The 18,712-nt window shown below is 42.2% G+C and overlaps 1 protein-coding gene across 5 annotated transcripts in view; it reads left to right on the plus strand.

Annotated features, from left to right (window-relative positions):
• Positions 1–18,712, plus strand: part of KCNQ5 (potassium voltage-gated channel subfamily Q member 5) — a gene marked incomplete at both ends in the record, with an annotated part of 602,709 nt that overhangs the window by 504,280 nt on the left and 79,717 nt on the right. For all 5 annotated transcript variants that reach the window (XM_080699981.1, XM_080699983.1, XM_080699985.1 and 2 more), the window contains 2 exons: positions 1,229–1,339; positions 9,138–9,233. In XM_080699981.1, coding sequence (XP_080556107.1) covers positions 1,229–1,339; positions 9,138–9,233 — 207 coding nt within the window. The remainder of the gene's footprint in view (positions 1–1,228; positions 1,340–9,137; positions 9,234–18,712) is intronic.

Here is an 18,712-nt window from a genome sequence, read left to right on the forward strand (position 1 = left end):
TCAGTAAAGTTATAGGATAAAAAAAAAATAATACACACAAGTCAGTAGAGCTCCTACCCATTACAAATGAACTTTCTGAAAAAGAACTCAGGCTAGGTATGGTGGGTCCTGCTTATAATTCTGGTACTTGAGAGGCTGAGACAGGATGATTACAGATTGAGGCCAGCCTCAGAAACTTAGTGAGACCCTGTATCAAAATAAAAAAATAAAAGGACTGTAGGTATAGCTCAGAGGTAGAATGCTCCTGAGTTCAACCACCGGTACCAAAACAGAAAAAAGGAAGGAAGGAAGGAAGGAAGGAAGGAAGGAAGGAAGGAAGGAAGGAAGGAGAAAACACTCACATTTGCGATCATTATCTAAAAGTAAAATAAAATAAAAAGAAATAGACTTAACTGCGAAAGTGAAAGGCCTGTATAATGAAAACTATAAAACATTAATGAAAGAAATCGAAGAGGCCACTAATCCTCTTAGCATTCACTGTGCTCCAACCCAGCTGAACAACTTACACTTTCCAGAACCTACCCTCTCGTTATCTATGCCAAGCCACCCGCTTTCCCTCCTCAGAGGCTCCTCTTGATCATTTCTGCCTCTCAAAATAGTGCCCCTCCTTCAAAGCTCAGAATACTGACATCTCCCCAGCAGAGCCTCCCCATCCCCAAAGCTGATAATAATCTATCTGTCCCTAGAATCCCGAGCAGGTCTTTTGAGTCTCCATCATCACCCCTGTCTCACCCTATTTTGTATTCTAATTATTTGTGCATGACACACCGCCCTTACTATGCCATAAATATCTTTGGGCACAAACTATTACTTCCCATTTTTGTGCCACTACAAATCATGTACCTCGCACCCAGCAGACCTTCAGGAAGTGCCTGCCATAGTAATGAATGGACAGACTTTATTAACATAAATTATTGTTTGGGGTTTACATCCAGCCCTAAATCCATGGTGCTCTCATTTCTGTATCACCAATGATTATCTGCTTACTTAAATAACCTTTCTTTGAAGGCTTCTGTGTTATATGGAGGAACAAGTATGTAGGTTATGTCTTTCCCTTAAACAAAGAGAAGTTCTATCGTGCGTCATGGAAAATAAAGCACAGTAATAAAAAGCCCCAGCAACACTTGTTGAATAATGATTTAGTGGAAATGTTGCTTTTCCTCCTGTTCATCGGCCCTAACATCCTCCCAAGTACTAAATCCCAGTGTTCTGTTTGTTTTGTTTTTAGATTACATTGACAACTATCGGCTATGGAGACAAAACCCCCCTCACGTGGCTGGGAAGGCTGCTCTCCGCAGGCTTTGCGCTCCTGGGCATTTCTTTCTTTGCACTTCCTGCTGTGAGTACCTTTGCAACAGTACAGCAGCTTTGATTAGGGCTCAGAGGGGTACTACACTGACCTCAAACTAACCAAGGACCTGGGGAACATACCTCTATCGCTGACTAATGTAATTTTTGTAATATGATGTTGACTTTCTTAAATATAACTAGATGGATAATTTCTAAGCTACAGTCTTCCTTTGGAAGCCTCTGAGACTTCAACACCAGCGAGGTCTTTATGACCAGATAACAATTCAGATGGTATCGCCTGTCAGTCAGCACGCTACTAATATGTTTTAAATATCTGGAGAAATTTAAAGGTAAGCCAGCAATAAATACAAGAAAGAATGTTCAACTTCGCTAGCAATCGAGGGGATGCAAATTAAAACTACACTGAAATTTCATCTAGCTCCAATTAGAATGCCAATCATCAAGAAGTCAAACAGCAATAAATGCTGGAAATGATGTGGGGAACTCTTCTACGCTGCTAATGACATAGCAAATTAGCTATGGAGATCAGTGTGGAGATTCCTCAGAAAACCGGGACTGGATCCAACATGTGATCTGACTATACCACTTCTGAGTATCTTTCCAAAGGAACTGAAATAAGAATCTTATAGTGATACATGCATATCCATGTTTATAGCAGCACAATTCACAATAGCCAAAACATGAAACCAACCTACGTGTCCATCAACAGATGAATGGATTACAAAATTTTGGGCTAAACACACAATGGAATTCTACTCAGTAATCAAGAAGAACAAAATAATGTCATTTGCAGGAAAATGGATGGACCTAGAGAATAGTATGTGAAACGAGATTAGCCAGTCTCCAAAAAATGAAGGGTCGTATGTTTTCTCTCCTGCGCAGAAGCTAGAGAGTAATCGGGATACAATCAAGAGGGACTTGAGATAATGGGACAGAAGCCCCAGGGAAGCGGGGAGGTGGTCTAGGAGAAGAGAGGGGGAGAATTAATGAAGGGAACACTTCCGCGGACAGTATGTACATATGTGAGAATAACAGTGTCAATCTCAATATCTTGGGGAGTGGAGAGGGGCCCACCAAGTGATGTGTGCATGTATGTCTCTGAACTACATTATAATGTGAGACTGCAGTGCACCGATAAAAGTGTTTAAATATTTAAGTGTTTAAAAAATAAAGCTAAGCCAGGCATGGTGATGCACACCTGTAATCTCACTACTTGGGAGGCTAAGACAGGAGGATTGCAGGTTTGCCACCAGCCTCAGCAACTTAGCAAGACCCTGTTTCAAAATTTAAAAGATAAATAAAATAGGGCTGGGGGTATAGGTGAGAGGCAGAATGCCCTCGGGTTCCATCCCTAGTACCATGAAAAAAATTTTTTTAATCATTTTAAACTGATCGCTCCAATTTGGCTTATAATGTGTACTGCTGAAGCAACAGATACGCACAGGAGAAGCGTTTTCCTCTGTGGAGCCATTTGAGTGGGAAGCGAATGACCTTAAAGGGTGTTAAATGTGTCCGGTGATTTATTCTTTGTGTCACTGTCATCGATTTTTCTTAATGAGCGGGTTCTGCATCTTATCAGAACAAAGAGCACATTTATCTTCCCCCAAGCTTCTGATTATTTTCACCTTAATGGATGAAGCTTGTCTTTCTGATCATTTCGTCCTCGGCTTTCTTTAATGGAAGTTGATCAAAACATTATAATTTGCGGCCATCCCCATGCGAGCACGCTTGTCCCCTCCGCCTGGGTGGGGTGAGGAGTCAACAGAGAGGAGGGCCATGGCTGTGGTGGTGGTGGCAGCAGGTGTCCCTCAGGAAACTGCCCCAGAACCCCAGACGCCCCTGCTGCGGAAAGCCCAGAGCGCCCTCCAGGGGAAGCCAGGGGGTGGAGGCCAGCCTGGGATTTCCAACACCAGGGCACTTAGTTCCCAGCCCGCTGTCTGCTAATGAGTGCAGAAGACACTCTCGCCCTCTCCACGGCCATGCCTGCCCCATACTGACCAGCTGGCTCTTTCTCAGAACACTCAAAATTAGACTGAAAAGACGAGGCGCGCGCCTAGGCCTTAGACCCCACTTGCACCGTGGGTCACGCACTGTGTGACCATCTGTTGCTAGCATACCACAGACCAGGTGTCTTCAACAAGAGAAACGTATTGGCTCGCGGTTCTTGGGAGATAGGGGTCCAAAATCAAGGTCCTTCAGGGTCAGCCCTTCTGAGAGCCACCAGAGGACCAGGCCACCCCTGGATCACAGGCGGCATCTTCTTCCTGAATCTTCTTTCTGTGCCTTCACAACATCTGCACCAAACTTGCTCTTCCTATGAAGAAATCAGTCAGATTGGGTTAGAGCCCACACTCATGACCTCATTTTAATTTGATTATCTAAGGCAAGGAACATACCTTCAAATAAGGTTGCATTCTGAGGTTTAGAAATTAGGCCTGGCATGGTGACACACACTTGTAATTCCAGTATTTGAGAGGCTGAGACAGGAGGATCCCATACTTAGTGAGTCCCTATACAACTTAGTGAGACCCTGTTTCAAAATAAAGAATAAAAAATAGGGCTGGGCATGTAGCTCAAAGGTAGAATGTCCCTGGGTTCAATCCCCAGTACCACAAAAATAAAAGAAAGAAAAAATTTAGAACTCTAACCAAATGTGGAGGTGCATGCCTGTAATCCTAGTACTTGGGAGGCTGAGACAAGAGGCTCACAGGTTTTAGGCCAGCCTCAACAATTTAGTGAGACCCTCAGCAACTTAGCAAGACTATGTTTCAAAATAAAAAGGGTGGCCGGGCTTGGTGGCACACGCTTGTAATCCCCACACTTGGGAGGCGGAAACAGGAGGATCGCACAGGTTCAAAGGCAGCCTCAGCTATTTAGTGAGGCTCTCAGCAACTTAGTGAGACCCTGTTTCTAAATAAAGTATAAAATAGGTCTGGGGTTGTAGCCCAGAGGTAGAAAAGCCCCTGTTTTCTACCCCTAGTACCACACACACAAAAAAAATTGGGCTGGGGATGAAGTTCGAAGGTAGAATGCATCCCTAGTACCGCAAAAAAAAAAAAAAAAAAAAAAAAGAAACCTCTGTTCCTGTTAGGTTAAAAATCAGAGACTAAGAAGTTAGTCTTAGAAATGTCTCCAATAAAGTTATTACAATTTTTATATACAAATCAACTCACACATGTTGGAAATCTAAAAAATTTTCTTGCACAGTGGAGAACATTCCCTAACAATGCCAAGAAAAGTAACCTCTGCTGTGGATCCTTTTACTGCAACCTCTCGGTAGGTGCTGAGTTACTATTTTTTTCCTGTGCACCTGCCAGCCAACAGTGCTGTCTGATCAAAATTTAGAAGGACACGTTGACACTTTACTGAGAAAGTTAGAGGTGGATTGTGAGTTGCTCCTGTTTGGGGTTCCCCCCACCCAGGAAACCTGAGGATCAAGGTTTCCCCATATTCCCTTCAAAGCAGGACTCTCCCGCACAGCGTGGAGTCAGACAGGCCACTCTACAAGACCTCCCCTGGGGCCCAACCATCCCTAGGCTACTGAGCTCACAGAGGCAGCTGCAGAGGCCCTGTCACCTGGATGAGTGTGTCTCCTCTTTACGGAGCGCTCCCTTCCTGCCTCATACTCTTGCTATAGGTATCTGCTTACTTGTAAGGAAATTGAATTTTACAGAGATTGAATTAACTGAGACATCTAGTTAGTAAGTTCAATGCAAGGACTAGTTTTATTTGACTTGAGATATTACTCATTCAATAATAAATGTTAGCCACTTTCTATAATCATTGATAATATTAATAAATATAATTATTATATAGAATATAATATTAACCACTACTGAAAACCTTTCAGCATAAGTAGTATCTTCCATTTTGTATGGAAGATAGCAGGAGTAAATATTTTAAATGTTTACCAAAATAAATTTCTTCTACTTGATGTTTATGTAACACTTCCTCAGCCGAGCAGTAAAATTTAAAACTTAAAAAGCCTTGCTAGCCTAGAAAATGGATGGGGGAAAAACCAAAGCTGGATTTCTAAGAATTTGTATCTGCCGTCATATGTTAAAGGGACATATGTTCAAAGATCAGGCCATGTTGTATGTGTGTATATATAAAATAGACTTTAATAGACTTCTGTTTAGGCGCTGAGCCGTATGCTAAGAGAGAGGTAGAGGAAAATTGGAATGGAGCCCGGTGGAGACAGTGAGCAGACCCGGCTTAATAACCACCGCAATGTACAGTGTGACGCAAGAGAGACGTAGCAAACATCTACTAATACGTGTTTCCAAGTAGTGCCTGTTTAGTCTGTTTGGTAGATGCTAAAATCTGTGCTACATAGAGCCTGTCTTTATTCTCCAAAGAGGATTAACTCTGAACCTCATAACCACATAATAAGTGCTCAAACTTGGTGCCGTGGCTATTAATTCAATTCCTACAAAACCTGGATCATCCTCCATAGAGTAGGTTATATACAAATGGGCACATAATGTATGCACAATTAATACATTTTGTAAGTAAGTGCTATAAATTCTGATACGCTATATTCTCTTACATGTTTATATTTCATGAGACGTGACATCAGTGTCTGTCCCGTGGCCACGCCCTATGGGTGACTGGCCCGGAGCCAGCCCTGCTCATCCTGAAAGGCCCTGATGCCCCTTCCTACGCCTTCTCTAGGAACCCTGTCTTTTACCTTCTTCCACACCACTTGAGGAACATGGCATCCCAGTCCTCTGGACTCTTGAGGCTAGTTTGTAACAATCAGCTGGCCCATGTTCTTTCTGTTTCAAAGTAAACCCTTTCTCCTGGGGCCAGACTTTGAGTGGAGCATTAATAGCTCTGGTGACCCCATTGGCTTTGGGTTTCCTCACCTGTCTGCTTTGGTGAAGGCCCTTGTTCCTAGGCCTGACCCAGGGAGAACCCAGCCGCCTTCTTTGCCCTGTGCCCATTCCCTTCACCTTCCTCTCCAATGACAGGCAAAAGGGCCTTGTCTTAAAGGTGTGGAAGAAACGATGAAAGTAATGAGGGGACCATTGACCTAAAACAGAGCTTAGACACTTTCCCTCCCTGAGGTAACTGGTTGTTGGCGCCCTCTCCCCACTGTGTCCCCCGTCCTGCACCAGCAACACCAATAACTGCTGCTACAGTCTTTGGAGTTCCAAATGCTTTTTCTTCCTCAAAGGCAGAGAATGACTCGAAGTATGGGGAACAGACTCCTCTTTTGCAGACTCCTGTCCTTGGTTTATGTGTTTGTCTCCCTCCATCCTAGGTGGGCATGAGCCCTGGTGTCAACATGCTAACCCCGCTGTAACTGCCTCCTTTAGTTCCGTGGACGAGCTCCCAAGGCAAAAACTACCTTCTGTGGCCATCGGGGCTGGGTTCCCTCATAAGAGCTGGGCCAAGCCTGTGGGAACTGGGCCATGCAGGATGGGGACGTGATCACAGGCTAGGAGCTGTGGGTGTGGGTCCTGCCCCTCCTGTCTACATCTTCTCTTTTTCCCATCTTGCTTTACAGTCCTAGCAAACTATTAGTGTCTGGCAAAGGGGGTACCCAGTTCTTTCCCTGTTGGCTTTGCTGTTCTCCAGCCTCCTATTTGTGTTTTTATAACTGTCACCAGTTTAGCCACTGTTTAAACTGTATATATTGTTATGAGGCGCCTGGCCTGTCACCTCAGTGAGCCTGCCCGCCTTTGGGTTGTAGTGAGAAGCTGTTGTCACGACTGACCTTCTGTCTCTGAAATTGTTTGTTTCAAATAAAGAGTTAAAATTATTTTTAAAAAGGTGAGGAGAATAAATCAATCTTTCCTAAATAACCTTTTATAGCAAAAAAAATAGGAGTCATGGATGACTAGAGCTGATCTTTACTTGGAAGTGGAGAGCCATTTTTATAACCTCCAAGTGGAGGCAAATATTGTTTAAATCTATAAACCAGATCATAGAAAGCAAGTTATTATTAAGCTTAGTTTGTATAATCAGAACCTGTATGAGATGGAAATCTCAGGCAGCACGAGAGACACACCGAACAAATGAAACAGAAAACAGAGCCCAGGATGTCACTGCTGATTTCATGGGACAGTCATTTATTTTAATTAATAATGGAGCAGACCATTGCTCATTAGCAGCACATAATATATTATGATTGTGGAGTGCTTACTGTCTGGTCATTGTCACTGATGTGTTCAGATTTGTGTAAGCTCGAGATAAGAAGGGGTGAAAGGTTATCTAGAGCCCCAAAATACCTCACCCAGCTGTCACCCCAGTCAAGGCTTAGCACCTCCCAGAGGTGAAACACATCCACCGTCTCCACCGATGGAGCCTGTACCATCTCTGAACTACTTAAAACACATACAGAAATGGAAAGCAACCATTCCTTGCCTGTGGAAAATACTTACTGCTTATGTCTGTCTCTCAACTATGGGTGAGACCTTGAAGCTTAATAAAAAAGCTAATAATTTATACCTCAAAACTAAAATACACAAACTTGAAAGCAGTGGGGCTTCAAGTTCCATATCAATGAAGTCAAAAGTGTAGACAAAGCCCAGATACCACACACAGCAAGCTCTGAGAGGCAGCTCAAAGCCCGGGCAAAGAGCATCCTGACTCCACAAGAGTGAACGGAAGAGAGAGAGGAACAGCAAAAGAATCAGGGTTGGGGCTGATCAAGGTAATAGACAGAGGGAAGAAAACCAGCCAAAAACTAATGCAAACACAGGAGGAGATGCTAATCTCACTAACCCAAAACCCCAATAGGTGAGCCAACCTGAAAAGGTAAAGAATGCTGGAAGTGCGAGACTAAAACTGCGGAAAACAGGAATGCTCTTTGCAAGGCCATCTGCTCTTATCTCCACTGCACAGATAGGCAACTGGAAACCCTCTTCTTTCCTCTCTCTCTGATTTGAAACAAGGGACATCCTATCTCCAAGCTATACCCCCAACTCTTTTTATTTTTTCTTTTGAGACATGAGTTTACTAAATAGATTCCGACTAGGCTGGAACCTACGATCCTCCTGTCTCCCAAGCAGTGTGACTACGAGTGTGGGCCACCGCACACGGCTCCCCTCTCTTTATTACTTTACTGTGGTAGGTATAGAAGTAGAACATCACAAAGGACTACAGCTAAGACAGATCTGAAACACCCTGTCCTGCATTGCATGGATGGAGAATACACAACTTCAGAGTCCCACACAAGCATTAGAAGAACTCTCAGGTCCACAGTAGCAAGATGTTAATTCTCTGATTCAAAATCTGGCTCTGTCCAAAACCAGAATTATGTCCTCTGATTGCTGTCACTGGATAAGACCACTCACTCAAAGTTAGACATTAAGAAATAACACAGCCGGGCATGGTGGCGCACACTTGTAATCCCAGCATTTGGGAGGCTGAGACAGGAGGATCGTGGTTCAAGCACAGCCTCAGCTAATACTTAGTGAGGCGCTTTGTAACTCAGTGAGACCCTCTGGGTTCCATCCCAGTACTGAAAATAAAACAAAACACAAACACAAAAAGAAATAACACAAAGAAGGCCCCACACAAATTCTCAGTGCCTCTTACTCTCCCATCAAAGACAATAAATGGCTAGGCTGCATTGGCCTGCTAAGGAGCAGACGTTGTCACCGCTCCTGGCAGGGTCACCTCACAACTTGCCATTAGTTGGTGGCATGATAATAGAGATAGTGTTTGTTTTAATGAGTAAAATGTTTATTCTGGACAAGTTACATACTGTTTGTCTTCTCCCAGACTCATTTTAGGGGGTTTTAAAATATTTGTATTATTTAACAAGTGCTTTTGAAATTTGTTTTTAAAAGTGCTATTTTTATATTTTGTTCCAGGGCATTCTTGGCTCGGGTTTTGCATTAAAAGTACAGGAACAGCACCGCCAAAAACATTTCGAGAAAAGAAGGAACCCAGCTGCCAACCTCATTCAGGTAAATGTCAGTGTAATAGGTAGACAGTGACATCTGACTCCATCTGGTCACTTTCCAACCTCTGTGCTTCCTTGCTTCGTAGAACTACTGTTTTTTAAAAATAAAGTCAGAACTTAACACGCAGTTCAGGCTCATTAGCCAAACCAGCGGAGCCATGCAGAGATTAGCAGATGTGCGGCTTCTGGAATGACCTAATGTGTTTCGAGAATTACTTGGTGAAACATAACTGATCGTTACGTGGTGGAGCAGAACACGGCACTGTTCCCTGCATTACACTTAACTTTCTCCAGCAAGAAACACGCCATGTTCTGAAGAACAGCATATTTGTTTAGAATGTCAACATTTAGTATTCGTAGAATTGCATTTAATGCCACATAGAGCAATAACTGGAAACCGTTTTTCTATTTTAAGAGCTGGTAGAATTATGGAATACATCAATGTTTGAGAATATAAAGCCATAATCATATTATTTGGTGCTAGCTCATCACATGCAGGTGTTATTTGGTATTTCATTTTCCTCTCAATAACTTGGGATTTATTTGCTTCAGCACTAAAAGAAATGCTTCTCCTTCTGCCATCTATGTCTTTTGGAAGGAGAACCAGGTTAAGAATCACAGAACAGCCGGGCACGGTGACACATGCCTGTAATCTCAGTACCTGGGAGGCCACCTGGAAGATCACAAGCTCCAGACCAGCCTCGGCCATTCACGGAGACTCTCAGAAACCTAGCGAGATCCTGTTTTAAAATAAAAAGGGCTGAGGGTGTAGCTCAGAGATTTAGACCCCAGAACCACATATACATACACACACAAAAAAATCACAGAATATATTTTTACTAGATCCATAGTTGGAGTTGGCACTTACGGGCAAAATAAGTCTACCATCTCAAGTTTCTTGCCATCCTGCCAGGCAGCTGAAGCTCAAAACTTCTCACCTGTAGGTGTTGGGGGTGGCCATCCAAGGTGCTAGGAGACTTGTCTCCAGGCTGTCCTAACAAGCACATTGCTTTCATTTCCATTTCAGGCTGAAGTGGCTGAGCTAGTAAAAGGTAGCCCCTGTGAACCCTCCACCTTGTCTATGGTTATGGTATGCAGGACCTCCACAACAGAAATGGAGCTAGGGAAAGAAGGAGGGGTTGGGGAGGTAGCTCAGTGGTATGGTGCTTACCTAGCATGCTCAAGTTCCTGAGTTCAATCTCCAGTACTGCAAAAAGAAAAAAGAAGATGTGCGTGGTTTAGTTATACGGTGAAGATCTGTTCACACGTAATGACTAGATTGCTATGTGAGACTTTAATTTCTTAATCGGCCTATTCTGCAACTTTTGACAAGAAAACGGACCATTAGGCATGACTTCCAATACAAACTATGGAGAGTTTTCATTTTCTTTAATTTCCAGGCTTTAAAAGAGCACCAAAGCCGGGCATGGTGTGCACGCTTGTAATCCCCGCACTTGGGAGGCTGAGACAGGAGGATCGCACAGGTTCGAAGCCAGCCTCAGCTACTTAGTGAGGCTCTCAGCAACTTAGTGAGACTCTGTTTCCAAATAAAATATAAAAATAGGTTTCAGAATATAGCCCAGAGGTAGAAAACCTCTGGGTTCTACCCCAAGTACCACCAATAAATAAATAAGCACCAAAGAAAAAGTAGACTTTATTTTAAGTGAAAGGAAATTTAAGTAGAAATTTAAGACTTGATGCCAGCCAGGGATGGTGGCTCATGCCTCTAATCCCAGTATTCAGGAGGATCACAGGTTCAAGGCCAGCCTCAGCAACATGGTGAGATCCTCAGAAACTTGATAAAACCCTGTTTGAAAATAAAAAGGGTTGAGAGTGATCTGGGAGGGAGAATACCCTTGGATCCCATCACCAGTACAATAAAATAAAATACAATAAAATGCCTAACAATAATTAGTAGAATGAAAGGAGGAGCCCTGTATTTGAGGAGGCATACAAAGTCCCTAAGGTTCATAGCTCAGAGCATTTTGTCCTGTGGCGCTTCTTAACTAGTTGGGCATGTTTTCATTTTCTTTTTATTTTTTATTTTATTTATATATATTTTTGCGGGTTTGGGGATGGAACCCAAAGGGTATTCAACCTCTGAACTACACCCCCTGCCCTATTTTTTATTCTTTATTTTGAAACAGGGTCTCTCTAAGTTGCGGAGAGCCTCACTAAGTAGCTGAGGCTGTCTGTGAACCATGATCTTCTGGTCTCAGCCTCCCGAATGCTGGGGATTACAAGCGTGCGCCACCACGCCTGGCGCTGTTTTCATATTTTTAATAACATTCTGCTTCACTTATTATTTTGTTGTGGTACTGGGGTTCCTGGAAGCCCTTCTACCTCCAGGCTACACTCCCAGATGTATTTTTATATTTTTTATTTGGAAACAGGGTCTCTTAAGCCAGAGCAAGCGGCTGGCTTTGAACCTGCACGATCCTCCTGTCTCCGCCTCCCAAGCGTGGGGATTACAAGTGTGCGCCACCACGCCTGGCTCTGCTTCACTTTTTTATTTTTAATTTCTCTTCACTCTAGAAAAAAGGTTAGTGAAAAAGAGGGTGAGTGAAAGATTCTCTAAGAGGCTCCTTGCTTCCATTGGGCACCAAGCCCTGTCTACATATGAGACCAATAACACGTCTTACAAGTGTAAAGCCTCTTAGCATATCAGCTGTTCTGTGGGAAAGTGAGCCCTCAGAGAGTGCCATATGCACGTACAGTTCTGATCCTATGGAACTGTGCTGCCCAGTACAGTAACCATGGGCTCTATGTAGCCGTCTAAATATAAATTAACTAAAATAAAAAGTCTGTGCAAATGTGGCAGTAGAGACTTCTCAAGTGTTCAGTAGCTTTAAGTGGCTATTGGCTACCATATTGCATAAAACACAAAGAATGACAGGAGGAACTTTTTTCTTTGTTGTGCTTTTATTGGTGCATTACAGTCTCACATCATAGTGTGAATCTGTCGACAGTGACATACATGCGCACTCTCTCGGTGCTCCCCTCCCCATTTCTCTCACTCCCGATACAGAGTACCCAGATTGACGCTGGTATATAGTCACATGAATACATATAGTCTAGGGTAGTATTTCTATTAATGTAACTAAGTCTTCCTCCACCTCTACCCTTATCTTTCTTCCCTGGCTCCCCTGAGGCTTCTCCTCATCATCTGGAGTCTCTCTTGTACCCAACTACTCCTTATCCTGCACATATTAAAGAAAACATATGACACTTAACTCTCTGTGATGGGCTAATCCAGGAGGAACTTTTTTTTTGGTTTTTTTTGTTTTGTTTTGTTTTGTTTTGCGGGTCTGACCTGTTATTTATTTATTTATTTATTTATTTATTTATTTATTGGCGGTACTGGGGTTCCTAGAAGCCCTTGTACCTCGGGCTACACCCCCAGACCTATTTTATACTTGTTTATTTTTGGAAACAGGGTCTCTTAAGCCAGCGCGGCTGGCTTCGAACCTGCGCGATCCTCCTGTCTCCACTCCCCAAGCGCGGGGATTACAAGCGTGCGCCACCACGCCCGGCCTATTCTTTTATTTTGAAACAGGGTCTCACTAAGTTACAGAGGGCCTCACTAAGTAGCTGAGGCTGTCCACGAACCGTGATCCTCCAGGCTCAGCCTCCTGAATGCTGGGATTACAAGCATGTGCCACCATGCCCAGCTTCCAAGAGGAACTTTTTTGATTGAACTAATCCGTATTGTCTACTAAATAGCAAAAAAAAAAAAAAAACACTAAACTTAAAAATAAATTGCTTTAATGATGATAGGTTTTTGTTTTATAGACCCTAGCCTCGTTAGATGTACATTTTTAAAAAGTTTAAATTAAGCCAGAAACTATAAATAAATGGCTATTCCTGTGGCACATCATGGGAGGAAAGGCGTTTATGTGTTCACAGCCTACATGTAACCCATAAAAGGTGGAGAAGATGCTGATTGAACAGTTTTCCTTGAAGGCTTAGAATTTGATTTTATGGAACTTGGTTATATGACATGTATTGGGATCAGCAGTTGAATTTATAAAATTTTAAGTAACAATAGAGCAAAATCATGAATTTTTTCTTTACTGAAATCTCCAAACTACATGTTGTTCTTCGCAGAAAAGAATGAAAAATTCAAGATTTGATATCTTCAAAATTTTTATACCTTTAAAAAAAATGTTTTTTTGTGCTACTGGGGGTGGAACCCAGGGGGCTCTTCTACTCCAAGCTATACTCCCAGACTTATTTTTTTATATATTTTATTTGGAAACAGGGTCTCACTAAGCTGCTAAGAGCCTCACTAAGTCTCTGAGGCTGGTTTCAAACCTGTGCAATGCTCCTGTCTCAGCCTCCCAAGTGCTGGGGTTACAAGCATGCACCACATCCCTGGCTATAACTTTAAAATTTAATCATTGTCTTGTGAATCAAAATAGAATTTACTTATTTAAAAAGCAACTATTTCTTTGTTCAAATGCAACTTATTTATTTACTATACATCAGAATAGTAATGTAATTTAATTTATTCATTGTTTCTCCATGATGTTTTCTTTGAATAGAATTCAGGGCTTTAGGCCTTGATTATATATTGTAGAAATTTACTTTTAAGGATGCACTAGATTGAAACGCAAGCCTCATTTGCTGATCCATCCATTTTCCTACCCAATAAACTTGACTTGGTTTGCTGAACGTTCAGAGCATTGACACCAGAAGCAATCTCATTTGTTTTAAGCCAGAGCCGCTATCTTCCTACAAGGGCAAGTTAGATGACCAAACTGCTTTGTCATCTGGTTGGTGAAAGAACTTAAATTAACCAGCATTTCAGGGTTTTAGGGAAAAGTTTTAAACCCCAGCAGCTTGCAGCAAATTTAGCTGTGTCAATATCTTTGCATGATTCATTTAAATTAACTTTTATCATTTCTACTGGAGCAGCCTGGGAAAAGAAATCAGCTCTCAGTAACATTTTGAATACCTGCACAAATGTCACAACTTTTTATTAGTAATGCCTAAGACTCATGGAGTGCTCCTTGGTTTTCGGAATGCTTCTAATATATTACGTCACTTGACCCTCCAGAGCAGGCTAGGAGGAGCTAGGACTGACATCTCCAGGGTCCAATCCAAAGCCATTACTCCTCCCAAAAAGCAGTGTCCCATCCTCAGACTTGCATTGCTGGGTCTTAAACATTCTTCCAAAGCCTGTGTCAGAAGTTTACTTCTGGGAAGGACAGGCCCATTCAGGATGAAGCCAAGATGATGTATGAGAAACAGAAACAGGGGATTCAGTGAATGTTTATGAAATCAGTGCTGAGAGGCTTAATTTCCTTAAGGAGGAGATTAGAAGATTTGCTTTTAGGGCACTAACTGACCCAAAAGAAACACACACACACACACACACACACACACACACACACACACCCCTATACTGAAAAATACATACATATAAACTTATATTGAAAAATATATACGTATACATATATAGCTTTGGTAGTAAGAACATACTCAGAAGAAAATAAAAATCCCAGATATAAAACACATGACAGCAGAAAACAAACATAAAGAAAGAAAAGGAAGCTAGATTATGAAAATCTCCCGTAAAGGAGAATAAAGAGAGTGATGTGCTGGGCGTGATGCACGCCTGCAATCCCGGTACTGCAGAGGCTGAGACAGAAGGATCGCAGGTTGGAGTCCCGCCTCAGCCACCTAGCGCGACCCTCAGCAAGCTAGTGTGAGACCTATTTCAAATTAATAAATAAAATAGAGCTAGGGGTGTAGCCAGAGGTACAATGTCCCTGGGTTCAATCCCAAGTACCACAAAAAAAAAATTTTTAAGACAAAGATGAAAAATAAGACAAATTGTGCAGGCCCCTTCCAGGAGGCCCAATATCCAGCTAAGAGTGCCTTAAACAGAGTCCAGGAAAACTAAGGGGAGTTTACCAAAAAAAAAAAAAACAAACTACATTATTATTCTCCAGAACTGGAGGGCAAGAGTGGCCACACACCAGGGGCGCAGGGGCCCAGCATTGTGAACCAGAGCTCATACCAAAATCTCATAGTGAGACATCAGGATGTTTGCCCAAAAAAAAGATCCTAAATGCTTTCCGAGCAGGACACTCCATACGACTGAGAATCGGGATGGTATTGACTATCTTTTTAGTAACTCTAAAATCAGAAGACAATCAAATAGCATGACAAAATTATGGAGAAAAATTACTTCCAACCTAGGCTTCTCTACACAGCCAACCCACTCATGGAGTGCCAGAATCTCACAAAGACATTTTTAAACATATAATGGCTCAAAAACTTACCTACCATTTTCTCTTACCCAAGAAACTACTTGGATAGGATTGCCCTTCCAAAACAAGAGGATAAACCAAAAGAGTAAGAGCCATGAGATCCAGGAGATAAGAAAGGGACCTGGGTGGTTATAAAAAAGAAAAGTCCCAGGGCAGTGGGTGCCGCAGGCTGGGCAGCAGAGGTGTGGGAGGCTGAGCGCTCCAGGAGAGAGAGCTTCAAGGGTTCAGGAACTAACAGAGTCCATGATGTACTTGACTACAGGAATCTTTAGGTAAGATCAGGAATGGTCTCAGCCTCCTAAGACAGGGATTACAAAAGTGAGTCACCATACCGCCAAGAATAAAATAGGGTTAGAATTAAATTAAATGGAATTAAAAATAGGGTTAGCCAGGCATGGTGGCACATACCTGTAATCCTAATACTTGGGAGGCTGAGACAGGAGGATTGCAGATTCAAGGATAGCCTCAGCAAATAGCAAAACTCTCAGAAACCTAGGGATACTCTGTTTCAGAACAAAAAATAGAAAGGGTTGGGGGTGTAAGTTGGAGGTCGAATGCCCCTGGGTTCAATCCCTAGTCATACACACACACACACACACAACTTGACAACTATATGAATTGAAGAAGTTGCCCACTAAGGAACAGAAATTCGTGTGAAGTGGAAGAGGTTGCTGGTTTACATCCTAAATCTTTCAGGGTTGACTTTTGAAACCATGTACCTTGAAAAAAAATAAGTTCTAAGTTAATATGGTCAGCAGAAACTTTCTGTACTATTTCCAGGAAGGAGCAACCTTGTCACAGGTATACCACGCCCAACAGTACAAGCCAAACCCTCCCCAGAGCTGACTTACGCTGGCACTATACTTATAATTACAGGCAAAAGCTCAAATTTGTTTGGCTCCTAGAGCGCCACCATTGCCCAATAAACAGCACACGTGCCTTTCATTTTGCTTTTTGCTAACTTGTCCTTTGGAGTAGATATACCGTGTGAATTAACCATAGTAAATCCCTCTGGGGTGCTATTTTTCTCTGGCCAGCCACTATCCAAGAGTTTTAGATGTAGGAACATCAGGTACTGGATCCTAAAATGTTGGCTTGAATTTCAACGAAAACGCAATTAGCTGAGACGGAGGGCAGGACAAAGTTATTAAGAGTATTAAGAGTTATTAAGGGTAGTGGAGTTATACTTTCCACTTCCATTTTGACTGACCACTAATGTTGCCTGGGATAAGCACCCTTGCCTCTTCTATGCCTTCCTTCTGCGAGGCCTTTTTAGAAGAAGAGTAATGAACAGAACAGGAGCTTCCCTGGTAAAATCCATTTTATAGAAAAAGAACAAGAAGCCAGGTCATACTGTATGGGAAAACTTCAATTTTCTCAAAGTAGCCTTTTTTGCCCTGAATTCTTTGTAACATTAACAGATAATGCCTCAGTCCCATTCTGTGTCATGTTGGTTTTTCCCCCATTGGTATCAAATACACAGACCATGCTGTGTGCGTCTCGCTGTACGTGAGCCTCGCTCTCAACGTACTGAGTTCAAACGCATCATGCCTTCCGTGGAAATTTTTAATTAAAGAAGCCATCTGTAGCCTCAGAACTGGAGGATCCCTGAGCCTCACCACTGCAGAAGCACCTGCAAGAATAAATCCGTGTGTTAACCTTGATTGTTCTATATCACTCTAAAAATTGTGTGTGTGTGGCGACAAAAATTAACGTTTCAAGATGATATGATGGTAATTGCTTTATTTTATATAAGGTGCCAGCATACTTAACACAAATTCTCACAGATTTATCAGTTAAATCAACATGAGATTGTGAGCAAGGCTTCTGGCAAGGAAACCTGCTTGGAAAAAAAATTCTTCTTGAAAACAGTAAAAAAAAAAAAAAAAAAAAAAAAAAAAAAAATCCCTTAGGGTTTTTTTTTTTTTCAGTAAAAGAAATCCCTCCGGTTCTATTATATATTTTTCTAATTTTTCATGTTCCCTCCCGAACACTTTGTCAAAGTATAAGGTGCATGCAGTAAAGAACACATTTTCTGAGAGCATGAGCGCCACTGCATAACCGGCCACCGGATCAGCAGGACATGACCGCGGGCCACGTGCCCACCTCCCCCACCACTGCCCAAGGCTGACCACCATGCTGCCGCCTTCTTTCCTCTTTTCTGTTCTTGTTTTTTCTTTTTGGTACCGAGGATGGAACCAAGGGACATTCTACCTGTGAACGATGCTCTAGCCTTTGGCTTTTTTGTTTGTTTTTTGTTTGTTTTTGCGGGTCTGGGGATGGAACCCAGAGGCATTTGACCTTCGAGCTACTCCCCCTGCCCAATTTTTTATTCTTTATTTTGAAACAAGGTCTCACTGAGTTGCAGAGGGCCTCACTAAGTAGCTGAGGCTGGCTGGGAACAGCGATCCTCCGGTCTCAGCCTCCCGAATGCTGGGATTACAAGTGTGCGCCACCACGCCTGGCTTTGGTTTTTATTTTTTTATTTTTTTTGAAACAGGGTCTTACTAAGTTGCTGAGGGCCTGATTAAGTTACTGAGGCCGGCCTCGAAGCCATACTGTGATACCTTCTAATGGTATGGATTCGTTTTCCTGGCTTCTGTACTTTGTGTCTTCTCTTATGCAGCATGACTCATATGAAGTTCATGGATATTATTGAGCATAGTAACAGTGCACTATTACATGTAGTAATCCATCATGTGACTATACCACAAGTTTTCTACTTGTGCTACTGTTGACAGATGTCTGGGCATTTTCAGCTCCGGGTTATTAAGAAGCTAAGAAAAAAAAGAAAAAGAAACCAATATATAGTGCATATCTTTTGGTGAACATATATAAGCATTATCTGTTAAGTATATGCCTAGGAATGATTAGTCATGTCATAGGAAATGTGTATGTTCAGCCTCAGTAGGTTCTGCCAGACAGTTTTCCAAAGTATCTCTGCCAGTTTTTAACTTTTCTTTTACTCCGCTCACTTTTATTCAATGATATTCTCCGGAAAGAGACTATAATTAGATCACTTTTTTTCTTCATTGTAGGTTTCAAAATCATAACTGATGGTTCTATATTAAGGATAGGACCCACTTAAATGAATTTGCCACATAAAGTAGAATGCTCAGAGTAATGAATCATAATAAAAAAATTCCTTGGAGGAGATCAAAGCAAACACTTGGTCATTAGAGATGTTTGCAGGCTCGTTGCAAAG

Source organism: Muscardinus avellanarius (assembly GCF_963383645.1).
Source record: "Muscardinus avellanarius genome assembly, chromosome: 8".
Taxonomy (NCBI): domain Eukaryota; kingdom Metazoa; phylum Chordata; class Mammalia; order Rodentia; family Gliridae; genus Muscardinus; species Muscardinus avellanarius.